General features: G+C 41.4%; 1 protein-coding gene across 1 annotated transcript in view; it reads left to right on the forward strand.

Moving 5' to 3' along the window:
- The window catches only part of LOC137304234 (voltage-dependent P/Q-type calcium channel subunit alpha-1A-like), a 503508-nt gene that overhangs the window by 463277 nt on the left and 25895 nt on the right, over window positions 1-14336 (forward strand). Inside the window, 3 exon segments of the mRNA XM_067972791.1 lie at window positions 2025-2134; window positions 7391-7526; window positions 11700-11813. Coding sequence (XP_067828892.1) covers window positions 2025-2134; window positions 7391-7526; window positions 11700-11813 — 360 coding nt within the window.

A 14336-nucleotide genomic window follows, 5' to 3' on the forward strand; every position in this document is an offset into this window, starting at 1 on the left:
TGTGCGCAGGCTGTGGATGCCTTCACTGGTTATCGTTTACAGATTGCAGAGAGGACTTTGGAGGAGAGGGGGTAGTGACCCCTTTGAAGGCAAGTCATGACCTGCCACATTGACAACAGTGGAAAGCGTGTAGATTCTCGTTGCTTTTCACAACCTACACTGGTCAATAAAAAGGGATCCTGTCTCTAAATATGTTCCAAAATGGTGGAGAAAGGTTTACCCCGGATTTCGTTTCTGCATCTTGCCTTCAAAACACCAAAATTATGCTAATTATCTGCATGATTTTTTTTCAATGAATGCTTTTGGTTCAGATGATATTCATTTACTCAGGAGGGTCATTCAGCATTGAATCTTCAAGCAGGATGTGAAATTTTGCAACGACAATTTTTTTAAAAAAAATCTCTCATGCATTTCCTGCATTTAGTTAAGATAGTGGAGAGTCCCTCACGATCAGAGGTTAATAGGAAAACCCCAGAAACACTTGCAGGGTTTGCAGGCATTAGATTTTATCTCTTCTTCCCTTTGGTTGGCGTTCCTAAATCCTGAACCATCCCCAGCCAGTGTGTGGGTGACCTGCTAATGGACCACTGCCAATGTCACTCTGAAGCCACCTGCAAGGAAGTGTGCGAGATTGGACTGTAGGGACGAGGGCAGTGACTCTTCCCTCCCCTGAAGGGAACAATGTGGTCAGTAGGTACTACCTCTTGCTCCTCCACATGAGAATGGGAACACTGTGTGACCAACCATGGGAATGAAGCCATGGCAACACATTGGACCTCCTGTAGGCCATTATTAAACATTATTTTTAAAATTCTTCTTAGAGGGATAGTCCAATTTTCAGCCACTTTATTTTCAATCTAATGAAAATGGCAGTTTTTTTTTCTTGGGATGTTAAATTTTTAAGACTGTTATGGTGGCTGACATTTTTAAGGATGAGACATGTTCTTCTTTGGATATATTTTTCCCCTACAACCTCCTGGTCTCCTTCCATGTGGCATCCATGACTGGGAATGTCATTCGATGCCTGCTGCTAAGCCTCTGAGAGCAGCTTATTGGAGACTTGCCCAGAATGTCCTTCCCTCTCCCTGGAAAGTGTCTGGCCTCTACTCAGCTCCACCCTGTGGCAATAGTTCAAGCCCAGAAACAGCACAGGCCCAAACAAATTACTTGTTCCTGGCTGATGCTTTACACTATCACCTGAACATTTTCCTGAGGTTCGTTACGTGATCTCATCTGATGACAAGTTCATTTCCATAAACTGTACATTGTATCCTGCAGGGAAATATGTTTTGAGCAATTTTATAAATTGCCCATCATGATGAGAGATTTATTTTCTCTCTGAATTTCCTGAAGACAGTGAGTCATAATAGGGCATGATTCCACGAGCACCCTTTGGTAATCTTGTCCGCTTGCCCCCTTTGCATGTGTGAACCTATCAAGTGAGTGCCAGGAGGCTATTGAACTGTATCACTGCTGAGTCTGATCCTATCATCACTGAGATTCACACACACACTGGATAGCACTCAGTGAGAATCCTGTCTGATTTGTCTCCTTCCCTACCCCAAGACGCTGACTCAGCTGAAACCAGCTAATTCAGCACTGACCCATTAAGTATTAAACCTGGGACTTTGCAGGATTGGTCTACTTTCCCACCCTAAATACTTTGATATACACTCGGCAGCCCTAAGATGACTAAACTAGGATTTTTGGATCAAAAATTTAAATGAAAACTATAATTATCTAGTGCATTTTGAAAATATTGTGACTGAATATAAATTGTTTTCTGATTCCTTGCAGTGGTATAATATTTATAACTACAATATCAAAGGTGATTTTTACTACTATTTGTAGTACAGATTAGTTCTTACAGAGCTACAGTGTTAAATGACCCCCCCTTTCCAGAATCAGGAGTGACCTGGGAAGTAAATGAATTTTCTCTTGGCATCACAACACTCTGAATCTTGTATCTTCATTCCCATAAGTCTGTCTGATGCCAGCCCTAGGCCATGTTATATCTCACACAGAATCGAACGCCATTACTGTTTCAGCGCATGGAGCCACCATCGCCCACACAGGAGATGGATCCAGGGCAGAACGCCTTACCAGACCCACAGCAGATCTCTGGAAATGGCCTGTAAGTTCCAATGTCAATTAATTATTTCTTAAAGTAACTAAATCCATAGACATAACACGTTACAGGGACCATATGGTGTAGAATAAAACTGCCAATGGGACAGTGGATGAAACTCAAATCCCTGACAGAAACTCTTCAGAACAATTGTATAATATATAAAAGTACTTTTTTTTTAAGTTTATATCGGTAATTTATTCCTTTACTTTTTATTTCTTCCTCCCACCTCAACCCACTGGATCTAAACTGTCCTCAAGAGTTGGGAGGATGGGATGTGTGACACCAATCAATCTCCAGTGACATGATCAATATCACTATTTGGTTGAACCACTGGGAGACACACTGACCAGTATGTGAAATGACCTTCACCCCACTCCTACCCTCCCCAATAGGTTTCTCCCTTGAGACTAATAAAGTTGACCCCCTTGGAGAAACCTAAGTTTTTAAGTATCAGTCAGGACTGTGATTTGTACCCAGGTCTTCTAGTTGTGTTGGGATTTGTATCCATGTGTCCTTGTTGGTATTGGGATACTCAGTCGCTAGTTGGGATTGGATTTATACTCAGTTCCTAGTTAGGATTCAGATTTATACCCAAGTCTCCTGGTTGGGACTATGATTACTATTTGGTTCCTAGTTGGGATTGAGAGCCCAATTTTATGTGTTGATGATGCTGCCCCCCATCCGATCAACATTTCTAAATTTTCTCATTGGATTAACTGGAATGGATGCTCTTATACAATTACATCGAATTTACAGCACAGAAACAGGCCATTCGGCCCAACAGGTCCATGCCGTGTTTGTGCTCCAAACGAGCCTCCTCCCACCCTACTTTATCTCACCCTATCAGCATATCCTTCTATTCCTTTCTCCCTCATGCACTTATCTAGCTTCCCTTTAAATGCATCTATGCTATTTGCCTCAACTACTCCATCTGGTAACAAGTTCCACATTCTAACTTTTTTTTTTGAATTTTTTGAATTTTTTCCACATTCAAACCAACAATTGTTTCAACTTTAGAATGCAGTGGATGACTTTGTTGGACCAACAAGACTATGATTCAATTTATTTTTCTGAGTGTGAGTTTAAAGCAATATTCTTTCTTCTTACAGGATTGACACAAAAAAGGAAATTGCTGTCACTACCTGTTAACAGTAGTAAACATTGCTTAACAGTGACATATTGGTTTCTGCACATGCCCAGTAATAATCTTGCACTGTGGCTATGTCACTACAGAAGACATTCCCATAGTGTTTTAGAACATGCATATCTGCATGTCATGCTGCAAACAGCTTCTTAAGAACCCAACAGCTTAACCTGAAGCAGAGAAAGAACCTTTCCATTGAGATTCTAAATATCCAATCAGACAGTTAGATGTATGGATCTGACTGATCTCTGAATCTCAGTCAGAATGGCAGTGGACAGTGCCCAATCTACATTTTGGTTTGCAGATTGCTAAAGTTGGCCCTAGTTCCCGGGGTAGGGACGGGTTTCATCAGGCGAGGTCCCTGCTCCTGATTGCTGTTCAGTGACCCCCTGCTGGAAACTGCAGCGTGGATATCAGGTGAAGACAGGATTGGAGCCAACTGTAATTCCCACCACAATCCGCTGGCCTTTTGGTGCTCGCTGTCCAAGCTCATATATAAAGATTAGCCACTTGGGCAACATGCCAGAGAACTGCCACTGCCCAAGGAACCTTATTCCCAGCATGAATTGCTGCCTGTACAACATGGGGGAAAAGACAAGAAAAATTATTTTAAAACCCACAATTATTTGAGATGATGGAGGATATAGGAATACCAAAATAATATGCTGCAGTTTGTACCAGTGATCCACTTTGTGGCTGGCTTCCTGTCTGTAATCGTGCCCATATGAGAAGAGGTCTGATGCTTCCCAACAGTGCCCTAAGCCACTCTCCTCACCCTCCGAGCAACTGGTTTCAAAGCAGAATAGGCAGAGACCTATCAGCAGGTCTCTCAGCTGCAGGTTCAAACTGCAGACAGACCAAGAAAGGTGAGGGGGAGAGAAAAAAACAGCCACATTTTCCCTAAGAAGATCAGAAAGCAGGAAACAAGAAAAGACCACTCAGCCCATCAATCTCACTCCTTCCATAGTCCATGTACAATCTTTCCTATCATGGACTCCACCCCACCCATTTAATCTCCTGAGGGAGAATATGGCTTTAAAGAACATCGAAAAATATTTCTATGTTGCTTCTTTATTAATGTCTTTACCAGCGATATGTTGCAGTGCTTAATTACAGGTCTCACACTCAAAGGAAACACCAAGGGGGCAATTTTAACCTAACCCGCCCATTGGGAAACTAACGGAATCGAGTGCAATGCTGGTTTTACACCCCGCCCGATTTTACTCTCCATTGAAGTCAGTATTGGGCGGAGTGTAAAACTGGCGTTCCACCCGATCCTGTGGGATTCCCGCCCGGCAAGTTGGTTAAAATTAACCCCCCAATAGCCATGGTTTAGACTGCTCATTAAAAGCACCCAGTAGTTCACTGAAAGGGGTCTGAGATTCTATTCATCTCCACAATATTAATTGGAAGGAGGGAGCGTTTGGTGAAAGTTGCCTGTGCAGCCCAAACTGGTGCTGTTATGGTGATGATGTGACCAGCGTACTACACACAGTAGTTTGTAGTCTGAAGGTTTTGGCTCCTTCACTGGATTATGGGTCCACAGCCGATGGCCACGCTCAGTACCTTGTCCCAATGGTCATTCTTCATGTGTGAGCCAGGTAGTGTCATTGAGCTATTCAATCATGGAGGTCATCCAGCTCAGCTCCATCCTGTCCTCACTTGATGTTCTGAAATGCACATTTTCCAGCAGGAGTCACTGGATGAGGATCAGGTGCAGGAACCCCAACTAATATTTCTCCTCCCTAGTCCAGAGCTGAGCCAATTGTAGAACTTCAGCTGTAGCTCGAGCTGAGATGCATTGACTCAGCATGAACCTAGGACCTTCTGGTCTGTGTGGGTTAGTACCACACCAGGCAGTAAAGAGGAGCACAGCATATTGTTAATCCAATGCGCTGTGCCAGCTGCCTGTTACACGCAATAGGAATTTGAAACAGAACCTTAAAGTGCCTGTAATATTCTATACTGTGTCTACCAGAGCATAAACTGCACAGTGAAATAAAACAAATGAGCCAGAGAGTACAGACAGCACAATTTGCACTATAATTGACCAATAAGTAGCACTTACTGACCAGCACTCTAAAACTCAATCTCTCAATGATTTTGAGGTAAGTTGACTGGTCGAGTAAAATATGTTCACTTAAAGCTGAATTTCACAAATTTCCTTACGTATTAATAGGAGTTAAATACATTTTCTGCTCAGATTACTGTAATGCAATGAAGCTGTAATTATGAAATGTACCAGCTGGTATGGTAGTGAACCATACAGGTCAGGAAGATCCCAGGTTCGTTCCCTAGCTTGTGCTTTTTTCAGTGTTTTGGGAGCATTACAATTATGACCTCTGTACTAAGGAAGAAAAAATTACCCTGTCACCCCTGCCTGGTTGAGCTCAGTTAACAAAGTACCAGTTGGCTCACTGGCACCAATGGTGAATTTGCCACTGTCCTCTATTTTAACAAAGGCGTTAACCCATTTCAAATAAATGGTTAAAATAGTAGACTGAGGAATTTCATCTGAACACACGTTTTGCCACTAATATCACCAACAATAATTTCTAGGCTCCCGCTGGCAGTTACAACATACCTCAAAGCATATCACATTCCATAGCAAAGAGTTGTCTGCACAACTGGCATGAATTGGATTTACATAGAATCCAGGGGCAGGGGGTTAGACGGCTGAAGCCTCTGCCATCAATAGTGGAGCCGAGGGAGGGGAGGTACAAAGAAAGTCAGAGGACTAGAGGCTATGAGAGGGGCTGGAAGGCTGAAGAAGGTGGCAGAGGTGGAGCAGGGCAAGGCAAGGCCATGGTGATTTTGAATTTGATGCTTTAGGAGATAGGAGGCCAGTTTAGATCAGTGAGGATGGGATGATGGGTGAGTGGGGTGTGATACAGGACAGCATGTGGGTGTTGTAATTTTGACCAATTTGACGGTGGAGGTCAGGAGCCAGCAAGGAGGGTCAAGGAGAAATCAAATCTGGAAGTGGCAAAGAAATGGACAAGGGTTTCAGTAGTGGAGATAAAGTAAGGGCAGATGTGGAAGTAAGTAGTCTTGGTGATGAATAGAATATGGGGTTTGAAATTCAGCTGTGGATCAGACAGAATGCTGAGGTTGTATGCAGCCTGATTAAAACTCAGTGAGCAGCCAAGGAGGGGAATGGAGAGAGTGGCAAGCTGATTCCATCTGATATCACAGATGATATCGCTTACGGGCAGCATGTAAATGAGGAAGAAGAGGAGCAAATGATGAATCTGTGGGGAACTGTGGAGGTGACCATGTTGGGGACAGAGAGGAGAGGCACCACACAGGGGTAGTCCCTTGGAGGATAGACGCTGGAGAAGTAAGTCCATCTCGATCCAGCCTTTAGTGGGAACAAGCCTGGCTATAATTTGACACTGACTGTTATTTAATGGACAGTCTAACTCAGAGATGACATATGGGAAATGGTGCAGTAAGGCATTCTTCTCTGAGATTGGGCAGAGTACAGGGAGCTTTACCCTGTATCAACCAATTGTATACTTGACCTGAGTGCTTATATTGATATCGGGCGGGAAAGTGAAGTTGAGGTCGAAGGTCAGCCATGATCTGATTGAATGGCGGAGCAGGCTCGAGGAGCTGTATGGCCTACTCCTGCTCCTATTTCTTATGTTCTCATCTGCAAAATAATTAAGAAAATGTTGCACTGCTCAGCACTAACATCCCTCACCTTGATGAATCCACAAGAAAAAAAGGAAATAAATCATTGCCCAGATACACATTCTGTGAATGACAGGATACTGCACATTTTAGAAGGATGCAAAATAATTAGTAACTTTCCTGAAACATGATTTTTCACACACATCTTTTCCTGCCCTCTACTTGTCTCCATTGGTTACTCTGGAGAGCCTCAGACAGCAATGCCACACCTCTTTAAACCGCACTCGAGTCCCATCCCCACCCAGGTTTCCAGAATTACGAGAAGGCCAAACTACTGCTCCTTGAAGGACTGAGCCATGTCTTCCTTTAATATGTCATAGGATAGATGATGTTTAAGATGTTCTGCCTAGCATTGAATCCTGATTTCTTCATTATGAATACTAATGTCCTTACTAAATGCATGATTTCTCTGCCCAAAGTGCGCAAGATGGGATTATGAAGGAGAGTCAATCTTGGGTCACAGACCGAGCTCAAAAAATGTTTCAGCAGACGGGGGCTTGGAGTCCTGAAAGAGGTCGATCAGAGGAAATAGAAGACACTCGGCCGAACTCTCAGGTATAAGTTGTCAAAACATATCTCACAGCTTTATTGCTTGGTACCGCAGCAGTTAAGAAGCTCACTTGACAGTCTTCTGGTTATGCACTTCAATCCTGGCAAAGGCATGTATCTAAAATTTGCCAGCCACACCTCTACTGAATTTTGCCAGTTCTAAACTGGTTTAATAACAATAGTTTAAACTCCTTTTACTGGCAGAATCAGAAAACACTGGCTTCTGCTGCCTTGTACACCTCTTATATGTGTATTATTCCTCTTCCCTCACAAACTATTTGTAACCATATGTGAGGTTAGACGGTCTGGACCCCAGACACCTTTCTGACTGGCAGCAATCTTCCTTCATCATGACTTTTCATAGGCAGTACCAGAGTTTTTAAAGTAAACTTCTAAGAGTAATTTGAAACATTTTATTCTATTTAATAATTTAAAATATAAGTATTTGAGCTGTTGCTAGTTTTCCTGACTCCTGTTCCTAACAATTGTTAGTGTTTTTTCTTATTTTGAATATAGTATTCTTTGGGTCTCAATAGGCTGCACACAATGTCTGGGACAGTCAGGGAATTCACCCAGGCCTCTGCCAATGCTGCTCCAGAGGTGACTGTGTGGAGCTGTGTATGAGCTACAGGTAGAGCCTCATCCTCTGAGTTTCTCTTCCTCCCTGTTGGAAAGCGCCTGTCCTTCCACATCATCCCACCATGTCCTGACAGCATGGCGGAGATTGGGAAGTTGGAACATGGGGAATCATGAACACCAATATGCTGGAACTCTGCCACTGACTTTTGAAGCCCCAAGAATTGCCTACATCTTTCTCAACTTTTTATTTGTTTTTTCTTATTATTTTTCACCCTTCTTTTAGATCCAACAAATAAACCATTTCCAAGCTGAGTGGCCAAATACATGACCTGCTGCCCAACCCCTGCCAGTGCCATTTGGTAACTGGGTTCAGTTCCGTGGTTGTTGCACTTTGTATGTGTTTTATATAACCCTGGGCTCTTTATGTAGACCTCATGCAGGGTAGGTAGATGCCTATGTTTGAAGGGTTTACCAATTTGTAAACCAAAATATCATCAATCAATATCAAGTAATAGAATGCTGCCAATTATCCAATTAGGTATTGTAGTTATTTAATAAACTGTTCACCAAAGTCACCAGAATCATGAGGCTGAATTACACCTGAAACTCTACAGGGTATTTGTTCTTTATATTAAAGACTTACATTTATTTAGCACCTCAACACATCTCTTGGAAATGTCTCAAAGTGCTACACGTACAGTTTTGCTGGTGTTGATTGAGGGAGCATCGTTGGTCAGGATAACGTTCATAGAGTTGACAAATCATAAATTAATTTTGTTTATTTACTACCATCAGGTGCGCACGGTGAGCACAGGAGAGAGGGTGGGTGAGGTGGGTGAAGGGGCAATAAACATTAAGTCCTAAAAGAACACAGCAATACATCATATGGATTACGGTCCTATTCCACAGTCCAGTCTTTCCAGCAGCACCTCATGAAATGCACTATATTCTATATGTTATAATATACTGCTTGCAGATGACCCATGATGTTGCTCACAGTGAGTCAGAGGATTTATAATGGGGTATAATAAACAAAGTGTGATGGAGAAATTGCGACAGCAAAATGTTGCAAGAAGCAAATATGACACTTACAAAAAGTGCATTCAATATAAAAGATATATATCTATAATATATTAAAAATCTTATGTATGTACGAACTTCCTGTCAACTTTTTTCATTATGAATTCCTATGTCCACATTTATAATGGAAACTACCTATGTAAATATATAGGACTATAATTACATCTTCACCCCATCCCCTCCTCGCCCCCAGTGGAAGTGCTGCAGTGCCACTTCTGGTGGAAGAATGTAGTTCTAACATGATGTGTTTACTTAGGCAGTTTCCATTATAAATGTGGACACAGGAATTATAATGGAAATATAAAAATAAGGACAGACTGTATGACTTTCAAAATTGGACTGTATTATATCTGCACACCTGCTCCAATTATCCCCTGTCCTCTACCGCTGCTTCACCTGAAGACCACATGGTCTGCACTTTCTGTGTAAAATGCCATGGGAGATTGGCGAGTATATATTTTTGCACACTTCCTATCAACCTTTTCCATTATAAATTCCTATGTCCAAATTTATAATGGAAACTGCCTATATAAATTTGTCACCCTCTTAAAAGTGGTGTAATAATATACACTATAGAGTAACTACATTATATGACACAGCAATATAACATATATTGGCCAGGGAATCCTGATAGCTGCAAATTGTTTCTCAATAAACTGTCATAATCATGAACATCAATAAAGCTGCTGCCATATAAGAATAGACCCAAAACTCAATCAAATTAATTCCAAAATATTTAAATCAGTCTATGTCACAAGAATAAGTGATACCCTGGAGTGATTTCAAGACATTTAATCTCACCTTGGTGTTTAATTATTTTTTATAAACCACTCAGGGTTTGTTCTTATAATTTTCAATGATATCTGTAACCCCCCCCCAAGTTACACTACTTATTTGAAATCATTCCCAGGTATCCATCATACCCTGTGTAGCCCATGTCGTGATAGCTTACATAATAAGATTCCAAAAGTAATTCGTCATGTGAAACACTTTCAGCCATTTCAACAATGAGATGAGGCCCCTATAATTGTATTATTATAAGTTTGTTATATTTCAGTGTTAATATGACCGTAGTTGGAAGCTGTGGGTTCTGCTGTTACTAGCAGTAGTGCAACGGGTGAGTGTCTGCATTGCCACAAGGGAGACTGTTCGGTTTCCTTGATGTTGATCAGGGGCTGATGTCTTCTCACCAGCACAGAGCCAACAGTACTCCTCTGTGTATGCCTGTTTATGAATTCCTCTCACAACTTCCAATTATTGGCAGTTTTGACAATACTGTAGCAATTTATGTTGCCACTGAGAAGCTAGATGTTTTAATCACAAAGACACAGTGGGATGGAGCACTATCTTGTTACCTCTGGTTTTATCCTAGCCCACACTAATTTGAATGAAAGTCTCCTTTCTCTGACAGCTGAAAGAATTCCACATGAAGTGAGTTTAGGACAATTTCAACTCAGTTCACAATCAGTATTGGCCTACCCATAATTCAACTAAAATTGGCATTAAAATAGCACTTTTGTGCAGGATTGGCATGGGAAATGGAAAATGGAAATATCCCACTGGCATCTTCAGAGGTTAAGGTCAAGGCACATTTTTGTGGTAGGGTAGAGAGAACGTTACTTTGTATCTAACCTACGCTTTGCCTGACTTGGAAGTGTTTGATGCTGTTATTGAGGACGGAAACTGGGGTAAAATGTTCCATTCCCAATGTCCCCCTAGCCAATGAGAAGAAAGTTTACCATAAAATTTAAGATAAATATTTAAAACAGAATTGAATATCTGGACCTTACTTATGAGACTGATGGGGTAATCCTGGAACTCCCTACCTAACAGCACTGTGGGAGCACCTTTACCATGTGGACTGCAGCGGTTCAAGAAAGTGGCTCACCGCCACCTTCTCAGGGCAACTGGGAATGGGCAATAAATGCCGGTCTTGCCAGCAATGCCCACATCCCGAAAATGAAAAGGAAATCAATTAGTGTATAGGCTAATTGTCTGGTGTGTTAACCTTTTAAGTTATAATAATTCCCCTTTCTTTCATTGTTTGTTTATGTCTGTAATTTGTGTGCAGCACAGAAGAAATCTACTGCTTTCTCCCTTCTCATTCAGCGGACTCCATGTCCCAGGCTTTAGTCAGTGCCTCTGTGTCACTAGCTTCTAGGAGATGCATGAACACAGTCCTGTTCTGATTTTGCCTGGGTGGAAGTGCCCTGCCCCCGCTCAGGCCTCCCCATGATTGTATGGCTAAGATGCATAGTGTAACCAGTGAAGAACCTTGGATATGAACTTGTGAATCGGGGGGTAGTGGGCAGTGAGTTGGAGCTCCAATCTGCTGTGGTACCTCAGGCCATTTGGACTGTGAATTGTCAACACACATTGAGCGTGTAGTGGGGTATACACCTGACAGATATACACTCAGGAACAGCAGATAAAATGAGGAGCCTTCCAGCTTACTCAGTTACAGCTGGGGCTGACGTTTCCTTCCCTTTAAAACCCCCCACATTTGGTTTTTTATTGCAGGCTGTGGAGATGCAAGAAATGGGGAGGGATGGCTACTCGGACAGCGACCATTACCTCCCGATGGAAGGCCAGAGTCGAGCGGCCTCCATGCCACGGCTACCTGCAGAAAACCAAGTGAGCTCAATGAGACATTCTCCACTGTGTCCTGTATTGTGTTCCATTATTTGAACTCTTTCAATGCAACCAGTGCCAACATACCCGATGGGTACTCATCTAAAGCATTACAGAAGAAATCATTAGATTATAAATACGCCCAAATGAATTGTTCTTTCAGTTTATTTACAGCGGAGAAAACTAGTAACAAATAAAATATTTAAAGGGGTATTGGCATTAGGAATTTCTGTTTTGCAAGCTAGAAATCCCTGTGTTAATCAGCAGCCAGTTTTGTGTGGAGTGGGGAGGCATCAAAGGGAATATTTAGAATAGCTTTTAAAAACATGATTTTCATTCAAAGTTTCGTGTGAAGACTGTGTCTTTGAAGGTTATTTTAAAATGCTGTGCAGCTCTCACACTTGCTCTGTCCATTGGGTGCTATCGATTTATATGGAGAAAGGATGAACATTGTCTGAATCTATATTGGACTTCTTTTTATTTTTGGAGGGGGAACGAATGTTGTGAATATTTGAACTTTGACTTTAGAATGTAGAACTAATCAGGGAACCTGCATTTTAGTACAATTCAATTAGCCCAAATCATGAAGCTGGACTTACGGTATGATAAAGCGAGATTCCCAACAAGGGAAAACATGCTCCTTTTAACAGGCAATGATGTTATCCTTGGGTGATGCAGAACTGAGAGAGTTAAAGTGAGATAATTGTTTATACAAAAGGGATTGTTTGCCTTTTTCATCTGCATGTTTTCAATTTTCATTTTAAAAAAATTTTCCACCATTACTCAAATATTCCTTAAAAAAAACAAAGGGATAGTACCTCATTTGTTAGCACTTGTGAAGAATCTTGAACAGAGCATACCCTGTGCCTGCTCCACTCACATCATCCAATTTAGGAGAGGGGTCCTAAAGACAGGCGATAAGCTCCTCATTCACCTATATAAGGAACCTAACGCCTGTTTTAGGTGGTTGCCACGGGCACCTGAAAAATCGCTCCAAATCAAATTGGGGTTGGAAGTATTTCAGGCACTTTTGGGGTGCGGGAAGCAGACTATGAAATTGGTGCTTTTTGGCGCTGTTCTGTGAAAAACAGGCACAGCAGGGGTTCAATTCCTCCCTCACTAAGTGCAGCATCCTCAATCTGATTGGTTGAAAGAATCCCTAAACTCAACACCATCATCTTTAAATGTCATCATCCTTAAACTCAATGGTGAAACAGGCTGAAGGGGCTAAATGGCCTACCCCTATTCCTATGAACCTACATTCCTAAAGGGGCCACACTTGTTTTTCTCACATTTGCCAGACATTTGATAAAATGAAACAATTCACAACGTACCATCGCTTTGCAAAAACACCACCATGTCGCTTATGCATGAGGTCATCAGGTCAAATTGACAAGTGCCTCTTCTCTCTTGCTATTGATAAAGACAGTGCTCTTTAAATTTATGTTAGTTGTGGCTATAGAGCTGTGCTCTCACAGTTAATAGTGTGAAACAGGATTTATTTTTTAATAGAATGTTCAGCAATTTATTGTTCTTAATACTTGTGATGGTTTAACGAACAGAAATATTCTTGGAAGCATTCTCTAATGAGATGAATATTTCTACTCCAATATTCACAGATGCATTCATTCTTTCTAAACCCCCTCCAATGCAGGCTGTCTAAATATTCTTCTGAATTAGTTTTTGGAGAGTTTCTTCCCAATTTATAGTCAGTCAAGGTGTTTATTTTTTTGAGTTTAATAACATGATTGAATGATTATTTAATGGTTAAAGCTCTACTCTCAAAATATTCCAACCGTAGGGCAGTCCTGTGTTGAAGTGAGGTGTTTTATTAACCAATACTCTGCCATGGAGTGGTTGACACCCATTGTTCCCCATATGACATGTCTCATGACCCTATGTTTGCTCGCATTTAATGGCAGGGCACAAAGGTCGAGCATAGAGGGCAGTGTCGTCCTTGGGACACACTCACGCACGTCCTCTGGACTCATTACATGAATTGTTGCCATTGACATTAAAACTGGAGAAACTTATGGGACCAGGCTGCCTGTCTTATGACCAGGAAATGGTACCTGTGCCCAGAAAAACCTAAACTAGAAGGGTGAAGAATACATTTAAAAAATGGAAACAAAATATAAATATATATATTTTTTAAATCCAAGCTTTATAAAATTGCATTGAATTATTGAGCTATCCTTCCAAAACTTGGTTCTCTTTTATGCTTGTGATTCATCAGCACCTGCGGTGAAGGGGTCAACTTCTGCTAAAGGATGCTATTATATGCATGTTTAACCTCCAAGCAATGTGTGGCCGTCAAGCTTTGTGACGACAGATATGAAGATACAATTAAATAGATAAATTGGATGAGTAGATCTGCTGTGCTTGAGCCATCAGTGACAAGAAAGACTTTTATCTATGACTTTCATAATGACTACTTGCATATGAAAGCTTAATTTTGAAAGCTGCAGTATCCCACCTTGTGTAATACTCTTTGAATCAATTTAGTAGAATGATCTAATGTGATTC

Source organism: Heptranchias perlo, chromosome 37, assembly GCF_035084215.1.
Source record: "Heptranchias perlo isolate sHepPer1 chromosome 37, sHepPer1.hap1, whole genome shotgun sequence".
NCBI classification, from domain to species: Eukaryota; Metazoa; Chordata; class Chondrichthyes; order Hexanchiformes; family Hexanchidae; genus Heptranchias; species Heptranchias perlo.